General features: G+C 30.2%; 1 protein-coding gene across 4 annotated transcripts; it reads right to left on the bottom strand.

Annotated features, from left to right (window-relative positions):
* Window positions 1-820: 820 nt before the first annotated feature.
* Window positions 821-15,924, bottom strand: LOC142319645 (uncharacterized). 4 transcript variants are annotated; one of them, XM_075357170.1, is made up of 7 exons: window positions 15,712-15,924; window positions 13,844-14,039; window positions 13,484-13,633; window positions 13,252-13,386; window positions 11,380-11,508; window positions 5,506-5,614; window positions 821-1,519 (listed from the first exon to the last, which is right to left on the bottom strand). In XM_075357170.1, the coding sequence occupies exons 2-7, from the start codon at window positions 13,889-13,891 to the stop codon at window positions 1,509-1,511; spliced, it is 582 nt and encodes a 193-aa protein (XP_075213285.1). In that variant the 5' UTR covers window positions 13,892-14,039; window positions 15,712-15,924; the 3' UTR covers window positions 821-1,508. The 4 variants fall into 4 exon arrangements, with proteins under 4 accessions (XP_075213285.1, XP_075213282.1, XP_075213283.1 ...); XM_075357167.1 differs by having other exon boundaries at window positions 821-5,614; XM_075357168.1 differs by lacking the exon at window positions 13,844-14,039 and having other exon boundaries at window positions 821-5,614.
* Between the last annotated feature and the right edge of the window lie 301 nt (window positions 15,925-16,225).

Here is a 16,225-nt window from a genome sequence, read left to right as displayed (position 1 = left end):
TAAAAAAATGATCTCCAATAGTAGGAATTGTAAAGATTTTAAACAGGATCTCTTTACAAAATTAGTTTTCAATCGCAAGTTAAGAAATAGAAAAAGAAAATGACTGGAGAAAAGAGAAAGAAAAAGAGTCAGTCAAAACACTAATAAAAAAAAAAATTAAAAAAAATAAATAAAAATACTAGAACAAATTATCTTTAACGCCGTCCATAAATGATATATAAAAGAATAATAAGAGTATAGGCAGCATATCACATGCAGTAATAACTATTCAACATAAAAAATGAAATTTTTATAAATGCTACAACCTCAAAACAATCTGTTTTTGATGTGAGGCCACTACACTCAAACCCAGAAGCAGATTTACAAATGTGCCGCCACACTCTGCCACCAAGCAGCCCATTACCGGTGTGGGCTATAGCCTAGCTAGCCTATTTAGAAATCTACCGCTGCTAAAACCCCCACGGTTGGGAGGCTAAAAATTTTAAATAGAAAAAGTAAGGTTGCACATATCATTTTTAAAAGACACTGATATAAAAACACTTCAAAATAGACAGGCTGACAGATATTTGCAGGCACTTACAAATAAAAAATTCAAAACCGACCTCAGATTCAAACCCCAAACCTGGATGTAGACGCACATTAGTACCACTTTCACTACGTAGGTCGGACAAAGCAGGTACTTTTAGTGTTTATCATCATAATTATTACAAGATAAATAAACTTGCGTCCGGTCACATTTTAATACAATCGATTTGTTTTTACACAAAGGAACAGTATAGGTTTAAAAAAAGAAGAAACTTGTTTTCTGTGTAATTTTGTTTATTAGATTAAAAAATAAATAACTTGGTATGTACATTTGACAATTAATCCATAATCCACTTACATAGTTAAGTGGATGTTATACTTTTGATTCACAGACATATAAAATCAAACTACATAATTCTGATATTGTGTACATTATGAACAAAATGTTATTTATTTACACCACATAAAATCAAAATTTATATATTATAAATATATTTCAAAAACAGAAATTTAAGTAAACTGAGCTTTTTATTACAATAAAATAGTTAAATTTAAAAAAAAATTACATGCATAATTTTAAATGTAAATCATATCAACCAATAATAGTAAAATTTTAGCAAATTATTCTGAAAAATTGTTAAACTCAAAAACCTAAAGAAAAGGTCAACTGTTAGGAACCAGTAACTAAAACAGTACCCTTTTAATCTGTAAAAAATAATAAAGCATCTGGGTGAGAACCCAATATGCAATTTTTAAAATTATGATGATTAGCTAATTAATGAATGATCTATTAGAAAAATTATTTAAAAACATCTGGAAGACAGAAAAAATCCCACAAGAATGGCAGTCTGCCCTAATTCATCCTTACATAAAAAAGGAGGCAAAATGGTGCATATAAATTTCTGTTCTCTCAGTAACATTACAAAAGTTACAAACCTTAAAAAATCTTACAAAAGTTGTAGAGAATAGAATAGAAGAGCACGTCAATAAAAATCTGTAAAATATAACAAGGTGGTTTAGAAAGGGAAAATTTTGTGTGGAACTAAAGGTTTGTGTAAAATTAACTAAAGGTAACTGGCTTAAATAATAAATTTTTTAACTAAAGAAATAATTTCCAATGTCTTTTCTTAAATTAAATTTATTTGGAATTATCGGAACCATTAAAAATAAAAAATCTGATGCGGACACCAAATGACTTACCTGTAGGCTTATTAAATTACATATAGACATTTTTTGCTAAACTTCATTTTAAAGTGAGATACAATCCTCCAATTTTTTCATAAAGTGGAAAGTTACACAATTGCTAAAATTAGAGGACGTATACACAAATTAAGACCAGAAGAATTATATCAAACCAGAAGAATTATATCAAACCAGAGAGCAATTAAATGATCGACAACAAAAAACAAAATGAAATTATGATGAACTCCGACTTTGGGAGAATATTGGCCGACAATATCAGAGGAAAAATGAGCTTAAAGATAAGAATTCTTTGCATTTTATAAAACATTGGACATGTAAGCCTCAGTGTATATGTTGTTCTTTTGAGGGTCTATTTTTCAGTTACTCTGTAGTTAACTTTAATGTAGATAAACAGAAATTAAGATAAAAAATCCAAAAATAACAAGATTCTAAATTATAATTTTCAATTAATATTAAATAATCATATGTTTCTCAAACTCTATTACATATACACATATGTACACCTATTAAATTACACATACACATTTTTAAAAGTACATAAAATTTTATTTCACTAATAACTTCTGATTTTTTTTTATCGTTATTACTGAATAATTATTTATTGCAAAAAATTTCAACATCCTATGGCTAATCGTTTTTGAGTAATGCGAGATACATACGTAGAGACAACATACCAAAACTACAAAATGGATTCAGGGATGGTCAAAATGGATATTTCTGTTGAAATCTGAAAATCAAACTTTTCGAAATCACAATACTTCCTTTATTTCGTACAAAGAAGTAAAAAAGGCAAAAGGTAACAAGACTGTTGATTCTGATCCGCTTCAATTGTATTCTAGATAATCATAAAGGAATGGAAGAAAACATTGAAAACTAAATGTGGTAGCAAAAAAAGTTTAGATTACAAAAAAGACAATCTAGGAAGAGATTGTTTTGTTTGCCTTTATGTAACATCAGGCAATGATTAGGCAATTTTGAAGTAGCAAAAATTTAAATAGAAATGTTAAAAGTAATCACAGGAAAAATACTATCTATTTCCTATGAAAAAGCAAACGTTTCACAATATTAAAAATAAACAACATTTCTAATAATTAATTACCATAGAATTAAATGAATTGAATCAGTAAAAAAAAAAAGAATAATAAAATCATACATACAAATCTGTTAAAATATATAACCAAGACATGTATTGAATATATCAGTGGCAACAGAGTATTTTTTTTATTTTAAAGATTCCTAATTTTTTTAGGGAGGTTTTTACCTTGGGCAAAAAAAAATGTAACATCTTTTTACAATTTCTGACAGTATATACTTTCAAAAATGTGTCTGTAAATTTTCATAATATTTGAAAATTTATAAAAACTTAAACTAGTAGAGTTGCAAATACAATTTCAAAGTGCAGCATTAGACCTGGCATCTCAAGTCTTTGCCCTCTATTGCTTAAGTCTGCACCTCCTGTCATTTCCTTTCTCTATTGTGAACAGAACATATTTGAGAATATAATAGGACTATTATGATGATTTGAAAAGTACATTTCAAAATGATAGTTTTTGTTTATTTACAAGGTTATTGAGCATTTTTAATCATTTTTGTTAGCGCAAAAGAAAAAGAGGAATATAATTAACGACCAGGAGATAACAATAAGACATTTTTAAAGAAATTGATATATAAAAGAAGCAGTCATATAATTTTTTTAAAGTATGTTAGTAAAAAATAAAAAAATAATAGATTTTGAGGCCAATATTGAAAACAACAGGCACAGATATCAGATTACACACTTCTTGTATGGGTTTAATATTTGAAAACATTACTAAAATGTAACACCTGTGATGAGAAGTAAACTTTAATATAAAATCAGAACGACAGTTTAGATTTAATCAAGGTCAGTGTTATTTGTGAAAATGCATTTGAAAAAAACAGTGTTCCAAGTAAAACAAATGTAACTTCTGATTTTTATAACATATAATTGTAAGTTTCACTAGTGAAGATTTTTTCTGCACCTCTTTTTTTGAACTGGTGAAATTCCTCAGTACCAATCAAATTATCTGACTGGTATGGTTCTAGGCTTGAAATGTTCATAAACATCACCCACAGTAACATATAAATCTGTGTTTGAGGCATACAAGGCAGAAAACCTGCCTTAATTTGTAACATACAAAAATGAGAAAAATGTAACATTAAATTATATACATTAGATAACTTTTGTTATACTAGTTTTAAATTATGCACACTTAATGAATAGTATTGATTTTTTCCTTAATATAAGATTTTTAAACGTCACAATGATTCTAATAAGGATATCATTAACATGTCTTGTTAAAATATAACTCATTAAAAGATTTTTGATAAATGTTAAAAACATTCATTTTTTCTTTAGTGCAGAAATTAATGTGTTCACATAAATTACAACTACGGTTAAAAGACTTTTGACAAAATTTATACAATTTTTCTCTTTGGTGTGTAAATTACCTTTAAAGAAAAAAACTATTAATAACTTTTTGTCAGAAGTTATAAATTAATTTTTCTCTTTGGTATGAATTTTAAGATGTCTCTTTAAATTGTTTCTGCCATTAAATGACCTCTGACAAAAGTTACAAATATAAGTTTTCTCCTTAGTATGAATATTAAGATGAATCTTTAAATTGCTTCTGTAATTAAATGCCTTTTGACAAAAGTTACAAATATACTTTTTCTCCTCAGTATGAATATTAAGATGCGCTTTTAAATTGCTTTTACAATTAAATGACTTTTGACAAAAAATACAAACATAGTTTTTCTTTTTTGTATGAATATTAAGATGTCTCTTTAAATGGCATCTGAAATTAAATGACTTTTGACAAAAGGAACAAATATAATTTTTCTCATCAGTAGTAGTATGAATATTAAGATGCGTCTTTAAAACGTCTTTACAATCAAATGATTTTTGACAAAAGTTACTATTATAATTTTTTTCATCAGTAGAAGTATGAATATTAAGATGTGACTTTAAGACGTCTTTACGATTAAATGACTTTTGACAAAAGTTACAATTATAATTTTTTTCTTTTGTATGAATATTAAGATGTCTTTTTAAACAGCTTTTGAGTCTAAATGGCTTTTGACAAAAGTTACAAATATAATTTTTCTTTTTTGTATGAATATTAAGATGCTTCTTTAAATGGCAACTGAAATTAAATGATCTTTGACAAACGTTACAAATATACTTTATCTCCTTAGTATGAACATTAAGATGTAACATTAAATGGCTTTTACAATTAAATGATTTTTGACAAAAGTTACAATCATAATTTTTCTCATCAGTAGTAGTATGAATATTAAGATGTGTCATTAAGATGTCTTTACGGTTAAATGACTTTTGACAAAAGTTACAAATATAATTTTTTTCTTTTGTATGTATATTAAGATGTCTTTTTAAACAGCCTTCGAGTTTAAATGACTTTTGGCAAAATTTGCATACATAATTATTCTCTTTGGTGTGTAAATTAATATGCACCTTTAACTTAGTAAGACAAATAAAAACCTTTTGGCAGAAATTACAAACATAATTTTTCTCCTTAGTATGAATATTTAAATGAGATTTTAAAGTAGAATTTTCATTAAAAGATTTCTGACAAAAGTTGGAAACATAATTTTCCTCTGTTGTATTAATATTATTAAGATGCCTCTTTAAAACATTTTCATAATTAAATGACTTTTGACAAAAGTTACTATTATTTTTTTTCTCTTTAGTATTCTCAATTAAATTTTCTGTCGTTTCATCACCATATGCACACTTACATTCACTGGAGTTTTCATTTATAATTCCATCATCTAATGAATTATTTATGCTCTTACAAATAATACAATTCTTAGTACTTCCTTTGGTGGTTCCTTTATCCATAGCAACCTGGAATTAATAAAAAATTATTTCAATTACAATAACATTAAGTGTTATCTTTTAAAAAGCCACTAATATGTACAAAAAATTGAATATTTTAAACATATATTCATAATCAACATGGTTTTGAATATTAATTAATCATAGAGTTAACTTTAGTGTAGTAAGGAACTTTACTTATCTTATAGTACGTTTATACAATTGGCTGAAATTTTATTATCAAATGCATGTTTTACGAAAACCAACAAACCAACTATTTAGCAAATATAACAGGTAAATAAATTTATTACTTCTATATTCATGTTGATCAGATCTACAAACCCACACATTTTATATACACGATGTCTGGGCTAAAGGTATCTAAAACTAATGGCCTGCATTTAGGAAACCGGTCAATGAAATCTCTTACTACGTAGGCTCAAATGACAGGATATATCCTTAAGATTTGTTCAGTGTACTCTCAGATTCAGCAGAATACACTTGTAAACACAAGCCGATTCCAATGCAACTGTCAAGATGTGGACCCCACAAAAAACCTTCAGTGTATGCTTTGGTTAGTAGAGTTTCAATTAGTTATGCATGCTCAACGGCTTGTACAAACTGAATGGAATATCAATTATCCTACATCCAAGTCCTATCGTATTCCAAACATACAGCTTTAAGAGAGACTGGAAGCTTGATTTTACAAACTAGAAATCATCAAAAAGTTTGTTAATTACAAGAGACTGTGGATCAAGTAAGCGATGCATTCACTACCAGTCCGGGTAAATCTATTAGGCGGTCTAGTTATGGACTGCGAATTCTTCTTTCTACTGTTCATGACATTGGTCATAAGCACTCCACTTGCAAGTGTACAAATTACAACTCTATTACATTAAACGAAATGATTACTGCTAATATCAGTTTGTTGCAGAGGTAATCATCATATTGAAAACAATCCTAATGATGGAAATCTATTATGATGGAAAAAGAATGGCATCATCGGGCATTTTTTTTCATGGAACCCACTGTTACAGGGCAACGTACCATGACATGCTTAAGAACTTTGCTGTTCCTCAGATTCGTGCTAGATTTAGTTTCCAACAAGATGGTGCTCCACACCACTTTTATCGACATGTTCCTAAATAACACTTTCCTGGATGTTAAATCAGACAAGGAGGTTCTAGTGCACAGCCACCTGCACCTCTTAGATATCACTCCTCTGGACCTTTTTGCTCGAGGGTTTATTAAAAGTTATAACAAAGAAAAAGTTGTGATTTGGACGATTTAAAACAAAAAATTGTTAAAGGTGTTGCTCTAAAAATGCCGCAGATGCTCCTAAACACATGGCAAGAGTTAGATTATCATCTAGGCGTCTGATGAGCTAAAAAAGCTGCATACATTAAAGCTGACTAACCTACATTAAAACATGTTGAGTTTATTAAAGAAAAAGATTGTTAAATTATTACCTGGTTTTCTTGATATAAGTTATTCTTTAAGAAACTTTTAGTCAGGACACCCTGTAGATTATAGTGTATGTATGTAATTACAATAATATAATCTTGTATTATAAGTACATAAGATTATAAAATAAAAACATCTCTTACCGCTTGCTTTTTTTCAAATTATTACAAATTAGCACTTTTGTGGTACACACCTCGCACTTTTCTGCACACCTTGAATCCTTTACACAACACATCAAATATTTGATGAAAAAATGCTAAATGACAGAATCCCAGCAAAGAGCAGCATGCACAATTCAGTTAGAAAAAGATATATGACAAAGTTGATTTCAAGTTGCAAAATTAAAGAGAAACCTTCCATTGTAATGACTCCAGAGACATTTCTGATATTCAAAGAAGGATCTGTCTGTCTAAAAAATTTATATATTAGATATCACAATAAAGCGATGTAAATTACACATTTTGCCTTTAGATTCTTGCCGATTTAAATTTGAAACCATATCATGTAACAACATATGAGAACTTAATGCAGATCAGCTTCTTAAAAACATTGTTGATGGTGGATACACCCGATCTACAGTTTTTGTTAGAATAGGCATGGTTTCAATTATCAAGACTAGTGAATGAATTTCCTGCTGTTTCTGGTAATCATACATGATGGGGGGAAGGCAATTTTTTTTACTGTACTGTCAATACTAAAGTCTTTTGTACAATTTTCAAAGAATTCTTTACTCCATTAACAGATTATGGATAAAAATTATAGTTTCTTCCATCAAGACCAAGAAACAACTCATTAGCACACATTCATGCAGTTTTTACAGTCAGCAGAGGACAATAGCCTCTTTGTTCCCCAGATCTGTCTAGTCTTTTTTCTTAGGTTATTTGAAGGATTAGAGTTTATAAATTATATAAATTATTATAGTCCTAAACTATAAATAACTGAAGGTATACAATCACAATAAAAAACTGACAGCACTGGCAACATTTTGTGTCAAATTACTACTTTTTACTACTACTCTCAAGTATGATTACTTCAGCATTGCTGTATCAGCTGTGTAGGGTGCAAACTTCGAACATGTTTTGTAAAAATATGGTAATATTGTTAGTTTTACCTAATGTAAATACAAGATTAAATTTTATTTTATTTTCATTTCATTAATAAAATTTTGTTTCATCTGTATCCGGTACATCCTGACTTTGCACTGATGCAAATGATTCCCGCCATGTAATGATTCTGGTCGTAATTTCACTCTCACCATACCTAGCTGTGATGGGTTTTACCAAAGGTCATCTTCAAAACCTCAGGCAAAAGACATCTCATCTCAGTCTTGTTCTTGCCTCGGTCAGGATGCCGCCGATACAAATGCCACATGACATTTCCATCGATGTACTACTAATCATTCAATGTTATCCCTACAAAATAACCCATCAATTAAAATGAACTACACCCTAATAGGAAAGATTGAGTTCAACACATCGGCATGAATAAAATAAAACAAAAACATAAAAAAGAACATAGCAAAACATAAATAGAGAAACATAGACTAGAGAATAGAAATATTCTCTATTTATGTTTTGCATAAAACATGAACATTAATACCATAACAGAACAACAAATGGAAAACCCATGCGGGAACCTGCTCTACACACCTTCAGCAATCCTTTCTTTTACAAGAAATCCCGTATTTTCCTCAATCATAGTCCATTCGGCCTGGTTTTTCCAATTTTTTATGGAGGTACAATGTCGACCTGATAACATCAAGCCAACAAATCAGTTCTGTATGCTTCATATTGTACTGCAAACATTCGTAAAATCATGAAAGTAATTGTCCAGCGCATTACATTGCAGACATAAACCAGAATCAACAAGGCTGAAGCGAGCCAATCTGCCCCTAAAGGCGCCATGCCCTGAAAGAAATTGTATCACATATTTTTTGATCGTACCAAAGAGGCGCCTCGCAAACCATCAACATCAGGAAACAGATGTTCATGGGCATTACACACATTGTGCGTATAATGCCCATGAAATGTTTCATCCCATCTTGCCTGCCTAAAGCATAACCCTGTTGCTCAATATCCCGAGCTCTTTCTGAAGTCATCTCTCCTGATCTCTTAGCAACATACCTCTCTGATACAAGTAGATCAATCGGCTTCACTCTGGCAATAAACAAGATTGCCTCAAGTGAAATCATATGGTAGCCTCTCGTTACCGTTAACAGCAAGACATGTTGGGCCCTCAATAATATATCCTGATAGCTTTTAAATACCATCCTTTCTGCCCAGATAGGCGCTGAATATAGCATTATTGTCTCATATACATCCTTATACAGGATACTCATGGTCTTACAATTAAGAACGCTATCAGGATCGACCACAAGTCGAAGGTATTACAGGCCTTCTTTGTGACATATTGTAAATACTCCATGAATCAAAAATTCTTATCAAGAAACACCCCAAGATACTTTTGAGCCTGAACATATTTGATTTGCTGGCCTGACATCAAAACACAGGCTTGTCACCAAATGGACCTGAAGAAGTATCACCATGGTCTTCTCCAAGGTGAACTTCATCTTATGTTGATGATCTCATGGCTCAAGTGGCTCTGAATCCAACCTCCCTTCACGAGCGTCATTCGACCAGCAGGAGCCTTTTGTCAGCATAAGCCACCATGACACCCGCTGGACAACCTAAGCCGCAGAAGAGAATCAAACTCTACTGCCCACAACAGAGAACCTAACTGATGGCCCTGGGGTCAACCCGTAGACACCATTTTACTAATCTCATGGCTGTCTCCACAAAGCAGCAGATCTCGATGAAAAGAATGCCATCTGAAATAACTTTGCAGAACTTGCATCTCATTTTCAGTACATTCCCTTTTTGTAACTGATACATGGCAGAGGGCCATCACAGGTTATTAAAGGCTAAAGAGATATCTAAAAAGACACTCAATAAATACTCCAGCTCGCTGGCTGATACTACACTCATAACCTTGAGTATAACATCCTCGGTACCTTTACCAGGACGAAAGCTATACTGATTGTCCATTAATAAACATCGCGAGGTCAATCTCTCATTCACTTGAAGAAACAGAACCTTCTCAAAAACTCAGCAGCCAATGTCTCATATCCCTCAGCATGGGCCGCCACAACTCATTTAAAATCTATCACCTTAGGCAGAATCCTATCCCGCACACTTTTGGAGGCACTCCTTGAAGTTTCCAAGAACTGAACAACTAAATCATAATTTTCTTCAAAGGCACCAAGGTAGCAAAAGTACCTGCCCTTCTAAAGGTTTTCCTAAATTCCTGAACCAAGATGTTGTCCTTTCCAGTCCAGGTCGATGTCCCAACTTGCAACTTAACCTCCCCAGAAGAGAAGGAAGAGCCATCAAGCTGCAACACCTCACCAGGTTTAATCTGCTTGGGCTTACCCTGCTTCTAATTGTCAGCTGTGTCAGACATACCTTCAATCAACAATCCACTATACAGTGAACTAAATGGGCAAACCCACAAGTACAAGAAATTTGCACTACTTAACCCCTGTCGGATCAACTACGCAAAAATTCAGGTAAGAAAATTTTCGTGTAAAATCTCAGATTAGTCAAATAGACGGACCAACAGTCTTTACCTTTGCTAAACAAAGCAGGTGCACACTAATAAACATACAATAAAAATAAAAACTATCAACATAAAGCATAAACAAACAAACCGTTGCCAATGAGACAACAGCTGTTCAAAATAAACAAGTATGTATGAAATTTCATACATACTTGCCTAGGTAATCTATCTAGGCTACCTATGTAACCAGAAATTTGAAATAAAATATCCAAACATAGAAACCAAAAACAAACACCAAACCGTTACAAACAATCTAGTACAATAACTTTTGAATATTTTCAGAAACATCGCTAATAGTAACCAAATAGGTGGAGCTCACACAACCAGACTATTTCCGCTGGCGTTGCACGTTTAACTCTGTATTGGGTCAGTTTAAACTGCTTACCTGATAAATATTCAAATTTGATAACTGGAACAATTAAAACAAATCACCTACAGCTTATTGAAATGCGAACTATATCAATAGATTACAGTCACATATTTTAGTCATCACCAAATTTTCAAACAACACTTTTGCTCTCAAACATTGATCATTTATCATTCACACGTAGCATAAGTCAGTATTAATTAAACAGAAATAAAAGCAATTTCTTTTATGACAGAGTACATTAAAAATAACAAAATATATGTACATATAAATTAGATATGTATATATATATATTTATGAAATAAACAAAAGAGAAATCATGTTTGTTACACGATCCAATAATACTTACATGACCTGGATAAAACCCCATTTCTTCTTCTGCCTTCACCATGTGTAAATCATTTATTTGAAGTTCACTGGTTCTCATATTAAGATTAGGCTGTGATGAAATATCATCATTCAATAAGATCTCAGATTCCTTTAAAAAAAAAAAGATAATGAAAAAACCTTACAAAATATGTTAACTAATTAATATTAAATAGATAATTTTTTTTTATTTTGGCTGGAACTTAATAATACCATTATATCCATCATAAAATATAATTTAAAATAAATATTTTTGGTAATAAATACCATTAAAAATCTAAGTCTAATTGCTAAAAATGAGACAAAAATCAAGTATTACAGAAATAGCCCAAAAAAAGAAGATTTGTTTTAATTAATTTTTATAAAAATTTTCTATCTATAAAATATAACGCAAGTTATTAAAAATATATATAGCTTTTATTTTCTTAATGTATAGGTTGTAATTTGTTCAACTAGAGAAGAATAAAGCAACACCACCAAGGCCAAATGAGACGCGGATGATATATAATGAAAAGATAAATACAGTGGGGCAACAATTTTCCAAATGTCAAGCTAACTGGACATTTTAAATTTCAGTTTTAAAAATTAGGTTTTTATGGAGTCTTAACTTTGTGTATTTGGATAAGATTTTTTCATTGTGAATGTTGCTTGTAAATTGATAAGTCACCTCCTTTTTCTAATAAATTCAGAGTAATTATTTCACCAAAATATTTAAAGTTTTGATCTTTTGATCTATCTGAAATCTTCATTAGTTGGATTCTGTTTTTATTATTAGTAAACCATCTTGTTTAATCGTATGAAATTTGTAGCAATTTTGTTAACACAATTTTCTAAATTTTGAATTTTGATTTTCACCTCTAATGTCTTTAGCCAAAATTATCATATTGTGAGCAAATGTTAAAATACTTATGTTTTAAATTAATTTTTACAAAAATTTATTTTTCACTTATAAAAAAAAACCTAATTCTTTAATGTTGTTTTAATTTACTCACAGCTGAAAAGATTCATCTACATATCTACAATTAACACAAGAAGAAGGAGAAAAGTGGGGAATTTTAATTATTTTAAAAATTGTTGAAAGAAAACAATAGCCTACACTTAAAGTAAACAATGACCAAAATTCATTCTATTTAAAATGTTATTTAGCCAGACTTTCAGGCTGTTCAAGGTAATTCATAAATGTTTTACCTCCACTACACAAACACATCCCTAAGAGCATTTTACAATATTACAATGAATATTACTACTTCTTGTCCAGATAAAGAAAACCCAAGATTTTGCGGAAATTTTTTTAATCTTTCAACTTAGTTCCCTTACAATTTGATAATTTAAACAGATTTTCCAACTTTTTAATATTTTCAGTATGATGTGATTTGTCCAACTCTGTGAAGTAAGCAGTTATCTCACCTTTGCATCATTTAAAATGAATCTAGCGAGCCATTTTTTTCAGGTTTGGGAAGAGGAAGTAATCGATAGGAGCCCGATCAAGTGAATGAATGTAGCACATGCTTCAACATTTCACTGTCAAGGCGTAAAAAAATTTCAAGGAGTTTTGCATCTACAATCAGACATGTATACACGCACATTATCACAGTAAAAACAGTAGTATCTTTTTGGCCAATGTGGTAAAGCATCAGGAGTGTAATGCTCCCTGTACTTGTAAGTTAAACTTTTAAATTCAAGAATTACTAAAGAAGGAATCAAAACATGATAAAAAATGCAATGAAGTCAAATTAAAGAATCGACAAGTGCATACATAAACTTTCATTCATACTCCGATGAATACACTCTGAGAAGGCAAGAATAAACTTCATACATCACTTTCATTATAAAATAAATGCACAATAAAACTTACCACTTCATTTTTAACTATATGACCTTCAGATTTAATTAACTCGATCTCTTCAATAGCAAGAGGATCAGTTACTTCATTATAATTATCACAACCATTACCAAGTGGCTCCTCTTTCACTTGGAAAGATTCACTATCCTAAAACATAAAACCAACATTTTAATGTTATAGTTTAATGACGTGGTGACACTTCCTATGACACAAAAAAAAAAAACATAAATCAAACTATACTTACACAATCATGTGTAATATCATCTTCAATCAGGTGATGAGGTAAAAACAAGCACAACGTTTCCTCTGTGTTATCATCTTCATTTTCTAGTTTGATATTGTTAGAGGACAGAGCTTCAAATGTGTAGATATTTTTTACAGGTACATCCATTATCTTCAAAAATAAAACATTCAAGTTAAAATTTAAATATTTATAATAAAAATAATAAAATCGCTACAAACTGTAAAACATTTCATTCATTGAAATTTTTACAATTTGTTTTATATTTATTTGTATCCAATTTTTTTTAAATGAAAATTTAAGAACTGAATTATGGTAATAATTTGTATATATATATATATATATATAGTGTTTTGCACCTACCGCGCAAAGGAGCGCGAGGATTTTAATTTTCTTCTCACCAAAATTCATTTTTTTTTTTTTGGGTTGTCAATTAATGTTATTAAATGTTACCATTGCCATATAAGATTTCTGCGTTAGGGTAGGTGTAGAAAAGATGGTGGGTTCCACCCCTTTGAAAATAATTTTAAAAAGGTCCCCTCAAGAATGGTATAAGTGCCTGAAACAGAAATACAATGGGATTGACAGCTGTTGTTGAATAATAAATGTAGTAACTTTTCAAATGATCAACCGGTATATATAAATGTGTAAGATAACCTACACATAGCATTACTCGCACTCACATAAAACATTCCCGATCACCTGGCAGGTAAAAAGTCCTACCAAGATGCCTGTCCTTTTAAAAATATTTTTTCTGGGTATAAATATTATTCTCTGAAACATATATTTCGATATTTATTAAATACAATTTTGAAACGGCCTGGAAAAATTTTAAACCAGACTAAATAATCTTTTTATTTCTTATTTCATTAAATACTAAATTTCAAAATATTAAAATTTCAAAATGCCTCCAGCATTTTTTTCCAAATAAAATGTTGCAAAATTAAAAATTTAAAAGAGTTGGCTAGGCCCCACTACCCTTCAGCCAGGTCTTCAATTTTGTATTCATAAATTATAAAAGAAGTGTTACACAAATTTTCAAGTTGTCTCAAATACCTACCCTAAAATGTTTAACAGCTCTCTTACTAATAGTAGATATGCTTAGGATTAGTTAAATACAATATCTAAATAACAGATAAATGGTTTGGACTGCAATGACCTGTACAAGATCAAACTCCAAGTTGAGATATCGATATTCTAGTCAATTAACAATCAGTTTTGTGAGTTATGGTGACCTGTTAACTTGAATCCATTGTGTAGAGAGAGGTTTGGGGTTAAGGTTAGAGTTCTGTGGAGAGAGGTTACAGTTTTGAACTTAAACTATAAATTACCTTAATAGTTATTCAATCAGAGACTCAAAATCACTTGCTCTTTGTACGGTGATTATCCATCGTACACAAGACTAACAGTGTAGAACATGTAGTGTAGTCTCTCTCTGCAATAAGTATATTTCCATTAAAACATATATTCAGCCAGTCGTCCTACAAGACAGTGTTAAGTATTACCAAACTTTGGTATTTTATCCATAAATTCTTTCCACAAAAACCTAACCTTAACCCTAACCTCTCTCCACACAATGGATTATCAAGTTAAACATTTGGATTATCAGGTAACCATAACTCACAAAACTGATAGCTTATTGACTATAGTACCGATAATGCGGCATGGACTTTTACCTTGCATGGGTCACCTGCTGTCCAAATCTGCTTTCTGAAATTTACATCTTGTGTTTTGCTGATCCTAAGCATATAAATTACAGTATATTAAAGTACAAAACAAATTAATGTTGATCAAGCAGTTGCTCAGGATTACCAAATAAAAAGAAATGTAGTAATGATCTTTAGAATTAAAATTAATAAAAATAATACACATGAAACTTTATCAGGGCTGCAATCAATAAATACAAAAACAGAAATTGATAAATAATTATGTATACTTAAAAAATCTTACAGTCCACTTCTAAGATAATTATTCTTAAACTCTGGCTGAATATAATTTCAAACTAGCAGTAACTTTATTCAAAATTTTGTGGAAAAATAAAATCATTAAAAAAAAAGGTTTTGTTTACATATGCATTTATTTGTAAATAGTTATAACCTTCAAGCATTATGTTTATTCTACGTTTTTAAATCTTTAGTTCAATTCATTGTTACTGAAATAAAAATCTGTTAAGCGAATATTAATTAATTTTTAAAATAACATTGACAAAACCTTTTCTGCTCAAATCTTACTATAATTTTCTGTGTATATTTTTGATGACGTTCACAACGTTGAAGAAAACACAATTGACAAAAAAGTCATATTTTACAGTAATGTAGTCATTAAATAATAATATTAGCACAATTAACTTCCGTCGGATAAACAAGTAAGGAATATTAACAATCTTATAAATAACTTTCTACATTTTTGATTCAACCAACACAACTCGCAAACAGATGACGATAAATCAGTCGGACCGACGATGCCAACATGAATTTTAGCATAAATGTAAATATTGAAATGTAAAATGATCTTTTTTAGTACATCTTCCAAAAAAAAGCCAAACATTATTACATTATAAAACAACGTTTTAAACAGTTTAAAATAAAAATAAGAAATTGATTAAAAAAATGTTTAACCGACTTACCTTTACTGTTTAAATGTGTGGAAATATACTCACAGAAGACGTTATCGAAATTATCCACCTTTATGAGATGACAGAAGTTTTATATCTGTTAAAAATTAAAAACCTCGACTGCCAAAAAA

Source organism: Lycorma delicatula, chromosome 2 (genome assembly GCF_047948215.1).
Source record: "Lycorma delicatula isolate Av1 chromosome 2, ASM4794821v1, whole genome shotgun sequence".
Lineage (NCBI taxonomy): Eukaryota > Metazoa > Arthropoda > Insecta > Hemiptera > Fulgoridae > Lycorma > Lycorma delicatula.
The sequence above is the reverse complement of the archived record's forward strand: the minus strand, read 5'-3'. Positions and strand labels throughout refer to the sequence as shown.